Source organism: Caretta caretta, chromosome 23 (assembly GCF_965140235.1).
Source record: "Caretta caretta isolate rCarCar2 chromosome 23, rCarCar1.hap1, whole genome shotgun sequence".
Taxonomy (NCBI): domain Eukaryota; kingdom Metazoa; phylum Chordata; order Testudines; family Cheloniidae; genus Caretta; species Caretta caretta.
The window spans coordinates 13,611,591-13,625,903 of record NC_134228.1 but is presented as its reverse complement, the minus strand read 5'-3'; the positions used below and the strand labels follow the sequence as shown (position 1 = coordinate 13,625,903).

Genomic DNA, 14,313 nt, shown 5'->3' with positions numbered 1-14,313 from the left:
CCTGTGGCATGCAGAGGGGGAGTCCCCTGACGGAGCCTCGTGCCCCCGACTCAGCTGCAGGCTTCTAGGAATCGACTTAAGAGTGAGGCTGACTCTAGGCTCTAGACCAGATGTGGGCAAACTACGGCCCGTGGGCCACATCCGGCCCGCGGCACCATCCTGCCCGGCCCCTGAGCTCCTGCCTGGGGAGGCTAGCCCCCGGCCTCTGCCCCCACAGCCATGCTGCTGTGTGGCTTGCGCCCGCCCACCTCCCAGGCTTTCCAACAAGCCTGTCCTGCCACTCTGAGCGGCATGGTAAGGGGGCAGGAGGTCCCGGGGGTGGTCGGATGGGGTGGAGGTTTGGGGGGGGGCGGGGGAGATGGAACAGGGGGCCTTGGATAGGGGGTGGGGTCTGGGGGGGGGTGGTCAGGGGACAAGAAGTGTGTGTGGGTGGGGGCAGGGGTGTGGATCGGGGTCGGGGCAGTCAGGGGACAAGGAGCAGGGGGGCTTAGATAGGTGGCAGGGTCCCGGGGGGTGGTTAGGGTCGGGTGGTCAGGGGACAAGAATCGGGGGGGTTGGATGGGTGAGGGGTTCAGAGGGGGGGCCAGGCTGTTTGCCCTTCCCAGCCTGCCACACAGTTTTGCAACCCCACTGTGGCCCTCGGGCCAAAAAGTTTGCCCACCCCTGTTCTAGACTGATTGTGGGGGAGGAGCAACGCCCCCTGCTGGACGGGTGCAGGCATGGCAACAGCCTGCTGTTAGAGGGTGTTCCCCCACCCCCCCTTTCCTCTGGGGTAGCCTTTCCACAAGGGGGGGCTGTACCTTGCTCTGATGGCAGGTGTGTGCGTGCGGGGAGGGTGTTTGCCCAACAGAGGGTGCCCTGGTCTCAGCTTGGGGGGCTTGCTGGGATGGTGGATGGTGCTGTGGGGGGATGGCTCTAAGATAAATGTGTGTTTGCTGGGGAAGAACCCAGGCGTCCTGTGCTCCTCTCTCCCCGCCATCCCCCCCAGCTCTGTCCCACAAGGAGTCACACCACAGCTGGGCAGGGTCCTGTTTATTGCAGCCCCTTCAGTGATACTGGCCCCCACTCCACACACACCCCCCCCCCCAACCAGGGCGCGTCCCCCTGGCAGCCGGGGCGCTCAGCCCTGCTGGTCCTCGGAGAAGGTCACCCCAAGCTGCTGTCGCACCGTGTCCATGATGGAGGCCACCAGCTCGCTGTCGGCCAGGCTCATGATGGGGCTCTCCTTCAGGCCTGCGGGGAGAGACACCTCAGGTGGGGCTGCGAGCTTCCCCTGGGCAGTGCCCCAGCTAGGGGCTGAGCAAGCTGTGGGCTGCTATGGCTGGATGTGGGGAGAGACCCTGGAGCTTGCCCCCCTCCCCTCCCAGAGCCAGGGGGAGAACCCAGGAGTCCTGGCTCCCTGCCCCGGAAGCGGGACCCCTGGCGTCCGGCCCTTACCTCGCAGCAGACACTCGCGTACGTGCTGGGCCTCGTAGCGCATGCCGGTGCCGTTGGAGAAGTTGACGGGCTGGGGGGGGGGTGGCAGGGGGCACTCATGGCGCTGGTGGTTCACGATCATGGTGGTAGGGGCGTACCAGGGGGCAGGGAGCTAGGAGGATGCAGGGAAGAAAGGGTTAATAATAAGCACCCCCCACGATAGGATCTGACCCACCTGCCCCAGCTCCCCACACGCTGTTCATAGAGACAAAGAGAAAATTCAAGACACTGGACTTCCCCCCCCCACCACCACCACTAGTCCCCACTTCCCTCCCCCAGCCAGGGAGAGAACCCAGGAGTCCTGGTGCCCAGCCAGTTTTCCTGGTCTTCTCTTATCCTTGGGCCATAGGCCAGGAGCTGCCCCCTCTGTGCCCCCCCCCCCCGCACCTCAATGGAGCCCTTGGTGCCGCAGACCCAGGCCTGGTTGGGGAGCTCGACGCTCATGGTGCAGGACACCACGGCCTGGCGCTTGCCCGCGTACTTCAAGATCACCGAGGTGGTTTCGTCCACACCTGGGAAATCGAAACAGCAGCACTTCAGTCCTGCCCCCCTGCCCTGCCGGTGCCCCTCACACCTGACCCACAGCCCCCCTGCCCTGCGGGTGCCCCTGAGCCGTGGCCCCCTGCCCTGCCGGTGCCCCTCACACCTGACCCACAACCCCCCTGCTTTGCTGGTGCTCCTGAGTCCTGCCTGTCCCTCCCGACCCACAGCCCCCCTTCCCTGCTGGTGCCCCTCATGCCTGACCCACAACCCCCTACCCTGTCGGTGCCCCTGAGTCCTGCCCCCCTGCCCTGCCGGTGCCCCTCACACCTGACCCACAACCCCCCTGCCTTGCTGGTGCTCCTGAGTCCTGCCCGTCCCTCCCGACCCACAGCCCCCCTTCCCTGCTGGTGCCCCTCATGCCTGACCCACAACCCCTACCCTGTTGGTGCCCCTGAGCCCTGGCCCCCTGCCCTGCCGGTGCCCCTCACACCTGACCCACAACCCCCCTGCCTTGCTGGTGCTCCTGAGTCCTGCCCGTCCCTCCCGACCCACAGCCCCCCTTCCCTGCTGGTGCCCCTCATGCCTGACCCACAACCCCCTACCCTGTCGGTGCCCCTGAGTCCTGCCCCCCCTGCCCTGCCGGTGCCCCTCACCTCCAAACCGCAGCCCCTCCACCCCGATGGTGCCCTTCATTCCTGGCCCCCACAGCCCTGCCGGTGCCTCTGAGTCCTGACCCCCCTCGCTGGTGCCCCTCACTCTCGACCCGCAGCCCCCCTCCTCCCTGCCCCCCGCACCCTGCCGGTGCCCCTCACTCCAGCCCCCGGTACCGGATGGGTAGAGGAAGCCCGAGGCGACGATGGACTCCGGCCGCTCCCCCGCGAGGACCATGCTGGCGAACTGGATGCCGTAGCAGCCGACGTCCAGGATGGCGCCGCCCCCCAGCTTCTTCTCCACCAGCCGGTGGATGTTCTCCATGGGGTGCCCCACGGTCACCGAGATCAGCTTTACCTCGCCCACCGCCCCCTGGGCGAGCAGCCGGCGGATCTGCTCTGAGATGGGGAAGAAGCGGGTCCAGAACGCCTGGGGGGCAGGGGCAGAAACAGAGCTGGGGGGCTCGGCAGGGGGCGCTGGGCTGCAGGGAGCGGGGCGGGGGGCTCGCCAGGGAGCACTGGGCTGCAGGGAATGGGGGGCTCGGCAGGGGGCGCTGGGCTGCGGGGAGCGGGGCGGGGGGCTCGCCAGGTGGCGCTGGGCTGCGGGGAGCGGGGCGGGGGGCTCGCCAGGGGGCGCTGGGCTGCAGGGAATGGGGGGCTCGGCAGGGGGCGCTAGGCTGCAGGGAATGGGGGGCTCGGCAGGGGGTGCTGGCCCCTGGCTGTGGGTGCTGGCCCCAAGGCAATAGTCGCGGGCGCTGTGCCAGAACCGGATGGGGGGTGGCTCTACCCCTCCCTAGGCACCCGTGACCCGGGGTTGGGTCCCTTCAGGGCCGGCTCATGGGCGAGGCCGGCTCCAGCCTGTCGGGGCCTGTCCCCCAGCAGCTCCCACGGTGCCGGCCCCCCGGGATCGTCACGCGGGGCCTTTCCACACTCAGGGGCTGTTTGCCCAGCGCCCGCCCCCCGGGGTATTAATCATCATCCCCGTTCCCACGCCGGGCGCGTCCCGCGGCTCTCCCAGCGCTCGGCAATTCCCCGGCTCGTGCGGCCCAGAGGCCGAACTAAGGGACGTCCCTTCTACGGAGGGGCTGTTCCCGGTCGCCCCGCTCCCCCGCTGGCTCTGGGGGGTTCAGCCCATGGCTCTCTGTGTCGCCCCCTAGGGGGCGCTGGGCTGCGGGGAGCGGGGCAGGGGGCCCGGCGGGGGGCGCTGGGCTGCGGGGAGCGGGGCGGGGGGCCCGGCGGGGGGCGCTGGGCTGTGGGGAGCGGGGCAGGGGCCCAGCAGGCGGTGCTGGGGTGCGGGAAGCAGGGATGCCGCCCGCCAGGGGGCGCTGGGAGCGAGGCAGGGGGGGCCCGGCAGGGGGTGCTGGGCTGAGGGGAGTGGATCAGGGGCCCAGCAGGGGGCGCTGGGGTGAGGGGAGTGGGGCAGGGGCCCAGCAGGGGGCGCTGGGGTGAGGGAAGCGGGGGCCCGGCAGGGAGCGCTGGGAGCAGGGCAGGGGGCCCGTCAGGGGGTGCTGGGAGCGAGGCGGGGGGGCCCGGCAGGGGGTGCCGGGCTGAGGGGAGCGGGGCAAGGGGCCCAGCGGGGTGCTCTCCCTGAGTGGTCAGGACCGGCCCTGATGCCCCAGGGCGGTGCTGGGGGGCGCTGGGCTGCAGGGGGGCTCTAGGGGGTCACTCACCTCCATCAGGAAGACCCCCTGACTCTGGGCCAGCTGCGCCAGCTGCCTCACCTCCGCCGTGTTCATCCCCAGGGGCTTCTCCAGCAGCACGTGCTTCCCGGCCCCCAGGAAGAGCCGCCCCACGGGCAGGTGCTCAGGGTTTATGACCCCCACGTAGACCACGTCTGCCATGGGAAGTGTGAAATGGGGGTGGAACCCAGGAGTCCTGGCTCCCAGCCCCCCTCCAGCTCTAACCCTTGGACCCCACTCCCCTCCCAGAGCCAGGGAGAGAACCCAGGTGTCCTGGCTCCAGGTCACCCCTCGTGCTGCCATTCACCTCTCCCAGATCAGTCCCCACACTTTGGGGGTCTCAGCCTGCCCCAGAGGTATCCCTGGACACACAGACTCTCCCCAGAGGGGAAAGGCCCCGGGCCCCCTTCCCCACCCCCCTGAGCCAGCCCTTCCCTGCCCTGGGGCCGGATGGGAGCCAGTGCCCCCTAGAGGGGAAAGGCCCCGTGTCCTGCCCCCCCCCCCCGGGGTCAGGTCCCATGGGGGTCCCCCGGGGGCTCACCCACGTCGGGGTCCTGCGCCAGCTCCTCGTAGCTCCCGTACGCTCGGGGGATCCCGTGTTTCTGGGCATATTCCTGAGCGCGGGCGAGATCACGCGCAGCGATGGCCACAGCCTGGGGGGGAGGTTAAAGTGGGGATGAGGCAGCCGGGACCCCCCCAGAACCCACCCCCGTGCCAGTCAGTGAACACTAAGCCAAGAACCCAGGACTTTTGGCTCCCAGCCCCCCCCCCAGCTCTAACCACTGGACCGCCCTCCGCGCTCTGCTCCCAGAGCCGGGTAGAGAACCCAGGCATCCTGCAGCCTCTCCCCCAGCCCCACCTTATGCTCCGTGGCCGGGAGGGTCTTCAGGGCCACCAGGAAATCGTGGCTGATCCTGCCAGCAGAGCAGATGCCCCAGCGGGTGGCCATGGCCCTGGGTGGGCTGGGCTGGGGGCAGGTCCCAGCTCCTGGGGGGCGTGGGGGGCAGCGGCGTCTCTCCTGCTCCAGGCCTGGCTGGTGCATGGTGGATCCGACTCAGCAGCTGCACAGGTGTGGGGGCGGGACGGGGTGGGGTGGCCCGGGGCAGAGTGGCACACCCTATGTCACTGGGCATGGGGGCGGGTTCAACAGGGGGAGGGTCACCCCTCCCCATTCCTCCAGGGCACAGATGGGGGGATGTGAGGCGGGATGGGGGGGATGATTTCCGCCCATCTCTTTCTCCTTCACTCCCGCCCCCCCGTTATGGCCTCGGTTTGGGGCACCAGGATTGGGGCTGTGGGTGAAGGGGGTCACTGGGGTGGGTGAGTAAAGGGCTGGGAGGAAGAAGGGGACGGGGGGGCTCACCGGGGTGGGGAGGGGGGATGGGTGTCACAGACCCATGGGGCCGACTCTGTGCCCCAGCCTGGAACCAGTCTCCTGGGCGTGACCCCATAGTGGACAGGGCCCCCTGGCCTGTGAGACCGAGCTGTGATCCCCCGGTCCCCCCCATCTCTCTGCAGCCCCCAACTGCGAGTCCAGCCCCCCGCGGGGCATTGGCAGGGACGCTGCCCCCTTTGCCAACCACAGACCCGTCCGCGGGCTGGCACCGGGCTGAGGAGTCCGGTAGGGTCTGGGCGGGTCAGCCCAGCACCCAGCCAAGCTGCTGTGAGCCCCATGGCCCGGCCCCACTCATCCAACACCAGCCCTTCATCCCCCTGCCAGGGTGGCTGTAGGCCGGGGGGTGGGGGCACAGCCGGGGTGGGGGGGAGCTTGGGGTTGCCCTTGTTGGCTCAGAACCTGGGTGCTCCCCCGACCACCCCACCCCCCAACCTCCCCAGAGAGCAAACGGACACACCCAGCAGCCATGCAAAACAGAAGGGAAACTGAGGCAGACACAGGTCTCATAACAATAGTAGAGACAAGGCGCACTTTGTCACAGCCGGTACCCCCCAGCAGTGGGATTCTGGGGGCATGTGAGGTACGGGGCATCTCGGGGGAGGTCAGCGCTAGTGGTGAGGGGGTTGAAGGGCTCAGGGCAGGGGGGTTGGACAGGAACAGTGGCCTGAGGGGACCCCAAGATTAGGGCAACGCCCAGGGGATCCAGCAACCTGGGGGTGAGGTTGGTGGGGCACCCCCAAATTGGACTCAACAACCAGCCCCCCTCAGGGGTCTCGCTTCTGGGTAGATTTTATTTGGATCAAGAATCTGTTACACTCTTAGGGGTGAGGGGCACTTTACAGTCCATGCATTGGGGGGTCCCCCAAAACAGCCCTGACCCCTGCTTCTTTGGGGGCAGGGGGAAACTGAGTCAATCAAGATGGCGGCTGCAGCTGCCGTCACGGCATCGTCTTCAAGAGAGGTGAAATGGTTCAGGGCCAGAGGGCAAAGGTCAGGACGAAGGGTCAGAGGTCAAGGGTCAAACAGACCACAGGTCAAGGATGACATCAAAAGACCAGAGAGCAACAAAGAAAATCAGGGGTCATAGGTCAAGGATAAGCTAGGCCCAAAGAGGTCAGAGGCCAAGGTGGGGAGGTCAAAGGTCAAGAATGACATTAAAGATGCCAGAGGTTGGAGTGGTGAGAGGTCAAAGGGCAAAGTCAAGGAATCAGAGGTCAAGGGTGACAAGGACCCGTCAACAGGGGAAGGGGTGGGTCAGAGAGAAACCAGCCACACAGAGTAGGTCAGCATCGGTCAGAGGTCACAGGGTTGGAGATCACGGCAGAGATCATAGGGTCGGAGATGGCGGCGTCATTCCAAGGTCGTGGGGTCAGAGGTCGCAGGGTCAGTCCAAGGGCACGGGATTGGGCGTCATGGGGTCCTGTGCAGGCTGGCGGGGGTCGGAGGTCACGGGGTCATGTCCGGGGGCTACTCGCAGGCCAGTTTCCCGTCGAAGCTGGACAGGCAGATGGCGAAGGCCTGCAGGGCGCAGAGGGGGGCGCGATAGTCCATGGTGAAGACGTCGGGCGCCACCCGGCCAAACTGCAGCACAATGTACTCGGCTGGGGGGGCAGGGGGACGGGGGGTTAGTGGGTGGGGCACGGCCCCCCAAATTCCCATGATCCCCCCCAAACTTCCCCGATCCTCACTCCAGACACTCCCCAATCCACCCCACCAGCCTCCCCAAATCCCCCCATCTCGCCCAAATTCCCCCCAATCCGCGCCACCGATCTCCCCAAATCCCCCACAGCTCCCCCGATCCCACCAAATCCCCCCGATCCTCACCCCAGATACCCCCCAACCCGCCCCACCGGCTGCTTCAAATCCCCCCGATTGCCCCCCAAATTCCCCCAATCCACCCCACCGGCCTCCCCAAATCCCCCCATCTCGCCCAAATTCCCCTCAATCCGCGCCACCGATCTCCCCAAATCCCCCACAGCTCCCCCGATCCCACCAAATCCCCCCGATCCTCACCCCAGATACCCCCCAACCCGCCCCACCGGCTGCTTCAAATCCCCCCGATTGCCTCCCAAATTCCCCCAATCCACCCCACCGGCCTCCCCAAATGCCCCCATCTCACCCAAATCCCCCCAATCCACCCCACCGGCCTCCCCAAATCCCCCCAACCTGCCCCACTGGCCTCCCCAAATCCCCCCGAGCCTCACCCCAAATCTCCCCAATCTGCCCCAACAGCCCTGATCTGGCTCCAATGCCCCCCAATCCACCTCCCCCCCCAGAAACTGCAGCACAGGGTACTCCGCTGGGGGGTGAGTGTGTTCGGCACAGCCTCCCAAATCCAGCCCAATCCAACCCCCAGGCCCTGTCAGCCAAGGGCGGGAGAGAGGGGGCAGCCCTCATCCCTCCCTTGTCACCTCCCTTCTCCCCCCACCCCAGCACCGGCCTGGCTCCCCCCCCGTCTCCCCCCAGTTCCCCCCCTCACGGTCGTGGTCGGGGACGATCTGGAAGTTCTTGACGGAGGCCTGGGTGACGCGGCCGTGGAAGTTGAGCACGTACGACTGGGTCTCCTCGTTCCAGGCCGGCACCTTGTTCTGCAGAACCAGCAGGTTCTGGAGGTTTCGGTTCTGGAACCGGGTCAGCAGGGTCTCGTGTTCCTAGAGAGAGCCAGGGAGCCACGGGGGGGTTAGACCCCGGCGCTGCGAGCTTCCCTACAGCAGTGCGCCAGCCGGGGCTCCCCAGCGCTGACAGCTTCCCCGCAGCGGTGTCCCCGCAGCAGTGCCCTGGCTGGGGTTCCCCAGTGCTGTGAGCTCCCCCACAGCAGTGCCTCGGCTGGGGTGCCCCGGCGCCGCGAGCTTCCCCACAGCAGTTCCCCGGCCCGTGTCCCCAGCAGCCTCACATTTTTGGGGCGGATGCTGATTCTCTCGTTGTCCGTGTTCATGCCGGGGATAATCACAGTCATTTTTCTTGGGCCCCTGAACCCCAGCACATTGGTCTCCTGTTGTGAGGAGCAGCAGAGAATCTATGACCCTGTCATCGCCCGACATCCCCCCTTGCCCCGAAAACCCTGCACACCCTCCTCATCTCCATGACAGCGGCCAGCTGGGGATGCCGGCTCTGCGAGCTTCCCCACAGCAGTGCCCCCAGCCGGGGTTCCCAGCGCTGTGAGCTTCCCCGCAGCAGTGCCCCCAGCCGGGGTTCCCAGCGCTGTGAGCTTCCCCGCAGCAGTGCCCTGGGGATCCCGGTGCTGCGAGCTTCTCCACAGGAGTGCCCCGGGTCCAAGATTTTCTCACGTACGTAGCAAATGGCCGCCAGCTCTTGCCGGATCGGAGCCGTTTCGGGGACGAAGGGTTTTTTGTCCGGATTTGTCCCGTTATCGAACACCGTGAACCTGGTGCCCAGCAAGTTGGACCTGCCAGGAGATCAGAAAGTCCTGGTCACCTGGAGACACCTTGCCCAGTGCTGAGATGCGACCGCCACTGGGGTGGGGCCCGGGGGCTGGGTATACGGGGACCCCTTGCCCAGAAGGAGGCGCGGCCCCTCTGGGGTGGGCACAGAACCCACCTGACTTTCCCCATGAAGCCGTCCCCGTCCCGGGACAGGTCGATGGGGTCGAGGGAAATGAGGTAATTGGAAGTTTTGCTTTTCTTTCTCTTCCGGCCAGACATGAGAAACAGCTGAGAGAGACAGAAATGAACAGCCTGCCCTGGCCTGTGCCCCATGGCGCCCCCCTCTTCTGCTGCCTCCCCTCAGCCTTTGCCCCACAGCACCCCCTTTCTCTGCCTTCCCCTGGCCTCTGCCCCACAGCGCCCCCCTCTTCCGCTGCCTCCCCTCAGCCTGTGCCCCACGGCGCCCCCCTTCTCTGCCTTCCCCCAGCCTGTGTCCCATGGTGCCCTCCTCTGCCGCTGCCTCCCCTCAGCCTGTGCCCCACAGCACCCCCCATCTCTGCCTGCTCAGAGCCTGTGCCCCACGGCACCCCCCTTCTTTGCCTTCCCCCAGCCTGTGTCCCACGGCGCCCCCCTCTTCCGCTGCCTCCCCTCAGCCTGTGCCCCACAGCGCCCCCCTTCTCTGCCTCCCTCCAGCCTGTGCCCCACGGCGCCCCCCTCTTCCGCTGCCTCCCCTCAGCCTGTGCCCCACAGCGCCCCCCTTCTCTGCCTTCCCCCAGCCTGTGTCCCATGGCGCCCCCCTCTTCTGCTGCCTCCTTCCAGCTTGTATTCCACAGCACCCCCCTTCTTTGCTTGCACCCTGCCTGCGCACCACAGCACCCCCTTCTCTGCCTCCCCCCAGCCTCTGCCCCACAGCGCCCCCCTTCTCTGCCTCCCCCCAGCCTGTGCCCTACGGTGCCCCGCTTCCCCCCCACCATAATTCCCCCCCCCCGTTACCTTCCTCCCATCGTCTCTCTCCAGGTGAAGGTAGTAGAAGGGGAAGACGCCTTTGTCCACCCCCTTGCGGTCCCGGCTGATGCGGCACCGAACAGTCACCCCGGGGGGCACCGGGCGCAGCACAAACCCCTCCAGCTCCTCCGGCCGCGGGGGCCACGGGGTCCCCGGCGCCAACTCCGGCAGCTGCTGGGGAGGGGGAGGGGTGAGGCCTGCAGGGGGCTGGGGGCAGGGGAGTGACGAGAGGCCCGGGGTGGGGAGCCTGGGCCGGGGGTTCATGGGGCCGGGGGCAAACGCCCAGGGCAGATACTAGGGCAGAAGGCATGTGTGGGGCACGGGGGCCTCGTGCAAAGGGGTGCGAGAGGCCATCCCGGTGGGGGGCAGCTGGGCACAGGGGCGTCCTCTGGGCACCCCCCCGTGTTACCCCACCCTTACGCTGGGGGTGTCGGGCTCCAGCGCGGGCTCCAGGGATCTGCAGAGGATGTCGAGGTCTCCTTCCTCCTCCTCGCTGCTCCCGGGGGGGCTGCCGAGAGACCCTGGGAGGGAGATGGGGGGGGGGAAAGGTCAGAGAAAGCCCAGGCCCCCTCCCCCCCCCAGCCGCCCTGAGTGCCCCCCCCCGAGAGGCCTCATCCCATGAGCCCCCCTCGCCGGCACACATACACCCTGGCCCGCCCTACCCCCCACCCCACCAGGTGCTCCCCCCACCTCACCGCTCTGTCCCAGAATCCTTTGCACCGAGCCGAACCCGGGCCCCCATCAGCACAGAGGGGCCTATCAATCCACCCCCACAGCCTCCCCTACCCACAATGCCCCTCTTCCTCGCCCCCCCCCCCCCCGCAACTCACCTCTGCTTGGGAGCTTCCTGTCCTGTTTCCTCTTGACAGGGGAAGGGGGCACTGGGGGGTCCTGGGGCGGTTGCCCCTCCCCCTCCGAGTCCCCCTCCTGGGCTGACTCCCAGCCCACAGCGCCGGCCTCCAGAGGGGCGTCCCCATCGCTGCTGTCCTGAGGGTCTGGGGGGACGGGGGGGGGGTAAGTGCTGGAGCAGACCTCCCCCACGCCGAGCTGCTCTCACCCCGGCCTTGCACGGGCGCTTGGCAGTGACAACCCCTTGTGCCCGCTCACACACGAGGGCTGCACCCCCCCCTTTGCACACCCAGCTGCACGCCCCTCTCCCCCCCCCGGGCCCGTTGCACCAGGGCCGCAGTCTCCATGAGCCCCCTTCGCACGTCCAGCCCTGCCCCGCTGCCCCCCCCCAGCCCAGATCCCCGCAGTGTCCCACCTCTGAACTCCACGATGACAGAGGGGACTCGCTCCCCTCGCGCGGGCAACGGGGCCTTCGGCTTCGAGCTCCGGGGGCGTCGGGAGTCGGCGCGGCCGGCTGCGGGGCAGAGAGGGGGCCAGGGGTAAAGGGGGGGGTCATAGGGCACGCTGTCCCCTTTAAAAGGCCAGGCCGGGCACGTCATAGCAACCGTTGCTAAGGGGTTCGGAGTGTCACAACACAGCAACAAGGTGGGGCATCCGCTGCAACGGTTGCATAGCAACGGAACTGGGCATGCAGCACGGCAACGGTTGCACAGCAACAGAGTGGTGCCTGTCTAAAGGTGGCAACGGTTGCCTGGCAACGGACCGGTGCACATAAAATGGTGCACCTGCATGGCAACGGTTGCACGGCAACGGTTGCACCCGTTTCCCGGCCCGGCCAGGCTGGCGGCCCCCGCTCACCCCCTCTCTGCTTGGCCGGCCAGCCCCGGCGCCTGGAGCTGGGTGCCGCCTTGGCCTTGCTGATGGGCCGCGTGTCCTCCAGGACGGCCTCTTCCAGCTCTGCGTCGGAGGCACCTGGATGGGGGGGGCAGAGAGTGAGTGGGTGGGCAGAGCTGGGGGGGGTCCCACCGGGGATCCCCACACCCAGGATCTGCCCCTCCCCCTTTACCTGAGGCCTCCTGTGCAGCTCGGGGGCCCCGGTCCAGGTGCACGGAGCTGCCCCAGGCGTCAGCAGGGCGATGGGCCTCCGGGACCGACTCCACCAGGAAGGGGTTGCTGGTTCCTAGGGGCAGAGAGAGTCCGTCACCTCCCGGGCACCAGCCCCTCCCCCAGCAGACAAGCCCCGCCCCCAGCAGATAGGCCCCGCCCCATTGGGTGAGACAATGGGCGCTCTGCCATGCTACAGTTTAGAGTGGGTGGGGCTTAGTGCCCATCGGCCACACCCCCAAATCCCATACTCCTTTACCTGGGCCTAATTACTGGAAGTCCCGCCCACAACACACAAGCTCCACCCCTTCCCTGCCCTATTTTGGTTAAGAGGGGGAGCAGTTCTGCCCTTTGTATAAGGCCACCTGCTAGTGGGCGGAGGCTAATTGCTATCAGCCCTGCCCACAAATAACAAGCCACGCCCACATTTACCACGCCCTTCTCTCTTTTTCCTATGGGATGGCTGCCCGCACTACTGCTGGTAGAGGCGGGGCCTAGTTCTTGGAAGCACCACCTACCCTTCACGAGCCCCACCCCCAAAAAGACCCGCCCCTTCCACCTCTCTCTTGACTGACAGAGGGATACCAGGACAGCCACTCCCTCATTGGCAAACCACACCCCCATGGACAAACCACGCCCCTTTCCCCTGCCTTCTTCTCTGACACAGGCAAACTGTTAACCCCCCTTGTGGCGTTACCTCTGTCAGGGGGTGGGGCCTATTTTTTGGAAGCCTCGCCCCTAATTGACGAGCCACGCCCCTACCTTGGGTTTGGAGAAGGGAGAGTCCCGCCTCCACCGTGACCTGACTGTATGGGATTTCACCAGTCAGCCAATCACCCCAGTGAAGAAACAGGGCTGAGACCAGGGGGGAACTCGTTACACGGGTGAGGACGGAGGAACCCTGGCTCCCGCCTCTGCCCCCGCTCTCACCGTTGCAGAGGCTGTGGTCACTGCAGGACTCCATCAGGGGGGTGCGTTCCTCTGGCCGGCGCCCCCGGCGGCCCGTCACCTTGGCATCGGGGTTGGCCTGTACCATGAGCGGCTCCTGGCGCTTCCGGCGCTGCTTCTTCTCAAAGATGCAGCGCTGGGGGTGGGGGGAAGGGGGCAGGAGAGGAGAACAGTCCCTGGAGGCACTGCCCTGGGGTGACACCCCCCCACCCCACCTTGGGATCCAGCCTCAGCCCTGATCCCCTCAATCCCAGAACCCCCCGGGGGCGACGGGACACCACTCCCAGCCCCAATTCCCTCGAACCCAGAACCCCATGGGGAGCCAGCCCTGATCCCCTCAATCCCAGAACCCCCTCGGAGGCACGAGGGCACCGCCCCGGGCACCTACCTGCAGCTCCAGCTTTTGCTGCCGCAGGGAAGCAGGCTCCTCGCCCAGGCCGCTGGAAGAGAAGGAGCCGGGGGCATTGGGCGGCGAGATGGGGTGGGAGGGCAGGCGCTGGTAGGAACTCCGCGCCATCTCGCCGCTGACTATGCACCCAGGGGCCACCCCAGCAGACCCTGCCTTCGCCAGTCCCAGGGGCTGCTGCAGCCAGGGCACGGGGGCGTTCCGATCGCCACGGCGCCGGGGTTTGTGACATCATAAGTGCCCCCAGATGTACCCCCGCCATGCAGCGCTGGGATGCGGCCCCTCTGGGGTGGGGCATGGGGGCTGGGTATAATGGGACCCCTCGCCTGGTGCTGGGACACGGCCCCTCTGGGGTAGGGTCTGAGAGACTCGGGGGGGTTCAAAGCAGGGGGACTCTAAGGAGGGGAAGTTGGGGGCCTTGGCCTGGGGAGTCCCCTGGAAGGGTATAAGAGACCCTGGGGGGCCCAGCGTAGAGACCCTTTGTTTAGAAGCGGAGCAAGGAGCGATCCCAACAAGTAGGGAAGGGGGAATGAACGAAGCAACAGCTGCTAATTAAGGCCCCCCCCCCCCCCCCCCGATAAAACAGGATTAGCTCATTAGGGATTAATGAGGACCAGACAGGCTGAGCGCAAAGACAACCTGCCTCGAATACACTACACCCCCCCGGTGCATCGCCCCCCCGCCCCTTAACGCACCCCCAGACCCCCATCCCATCCCCAAGCTTACGTGTCTCCCCGCCCTGCTGTGTTCATGGTGGGGGGGTGGTCGTGGCCGGACTCCGGCTGGGCCTGGAGGAGAGAAAAATTCACTGAGCACCACAGGACTTGTTCTTGGTTTCCCCTTGGACACATGGAACCCAGGAGTCCTGGCTCCCAGCCCCCTCCTCTCCCCTCCCCTCCCCCTGCTGTAACCACTAGACTCACCTCCCAGAGCA

At 67.1% G+C, this 14,313-nt stretch overlaps 2 protein-coding genes across 2 annotated transcripts; both read right to left on the bottom strand.

Moving 5' to 3' along the window:
* Positions 1 to 1,088: 1,088 nt before the first annotated feature.
* Positions 1,089 to 5,237, bottom strand: LOC125628450 (trans-1,2-dihydrobenzene-1,2-diol dehydrogenase-like). Its single transcript, XM_048833490.2, has 7 exons — positions 5,148 to 5,237; positions 4,830 to 4,950; positions 4,280 to 4,443; positions 2,787 to 3,039; positions 1,864 to 1,988; positions 1,438 to 1,588; positions 1,089 to 1,233 (listed from the first exon to the last, which is right to left on the bottom strand). The coding sequence occupies exons 1-7, from the start codon at positions 5,235 to 5,237 to the stop codon at positions 1,121 to 1,123; spliced, it is 1,017 nt and encodes a 338-aa protein (XP_048689447.2). The 3' UTR covers positions 1,089 to 1,120.
* A 1,220-nt stretch (positions 5,238 to 6,457) lies between these two features.
* TULP2 (TUB like protein 2) lies at positions 6,458 to 13,490 on the bottom strand. Its single transcript, XM_048833491.2, has 13 exons — positions 13,362 to 13,490; positions 12,956 to 13,109; positions 11,988 to 12,101; positions 11,780 to 11,893; positions 11,337 to 11,435; positions 10,903 to 11,067; positions 10,493 to 10,593; positions 10,061 to 10,243; positions 9,243 to 9,355; positions 8,976 to 9,090; positions 8,578 to 8,676; positions 8,164 to 8,335; positions 6,458 to 7,285 (listed from the first exon to the last, which is right to left on the bottom strand). Exons 1-13 carry the CDS (start codon positions 13,488 to 13,490, stop codon positions 7,152 to 7,154), a joined length of 1,692 nt encoding a protein of 563 aa, XP_048689448.1. The 3' UTR covers positions 6,458 to 7,151.
* Positions 13,491 to 14,313: the final 823 nt, after the last annotated feature.

Excerpts from the sequence above, each read along its gene's own strand:
- LOC125628450 (XM_048833490.2), bottom strand. The coding sequence starts at position 5,237 with ATGGCCACCCGCTGGGGCATCTGCTCTGCTGGCAGGATCAGCCACGAT. Across the intron at positions 3,040-4,279 it reads AGGGGGTCTTCCTGATGGAG|GCGTTCTGGACCCGCTTCTT; the intron begins GTGAGTGACCCC and ends CCTGCCCCCCAG. Across the intron at positions 1,234-1,437 it reads ACGCGAGTGTCTGCTGCGAG|GCCTGAAGGAGAGCCCCATC; the intron begins GTAAGGGCCGGA and ends CTCTCCCCGCAG.
- TULP2 (XM_048833491.2), bottom strand. The coding sequence starts at position 13,490 with ATGGCGCGGAGTTCCTACCAGCGCCTGCCCTCCCACCCCATCTCGCCG. Across the intron at positions 10,244-10,492 it reads TGGAGCCCGACACCCCCAGC|CTGCCGGAGTTGGCGCCGGG; the intron begins GTAAGGGTGGGG and ends CCTCCCCAGCAG. Across the intron at positions 9,091-9,242 it reads GGCTTCATGGGGAAAGTCAG|GTCCAACTTGCTGGGCACCA; the intron begins GTGGGTTCTGTG and ends ATCTCCTGGCAG.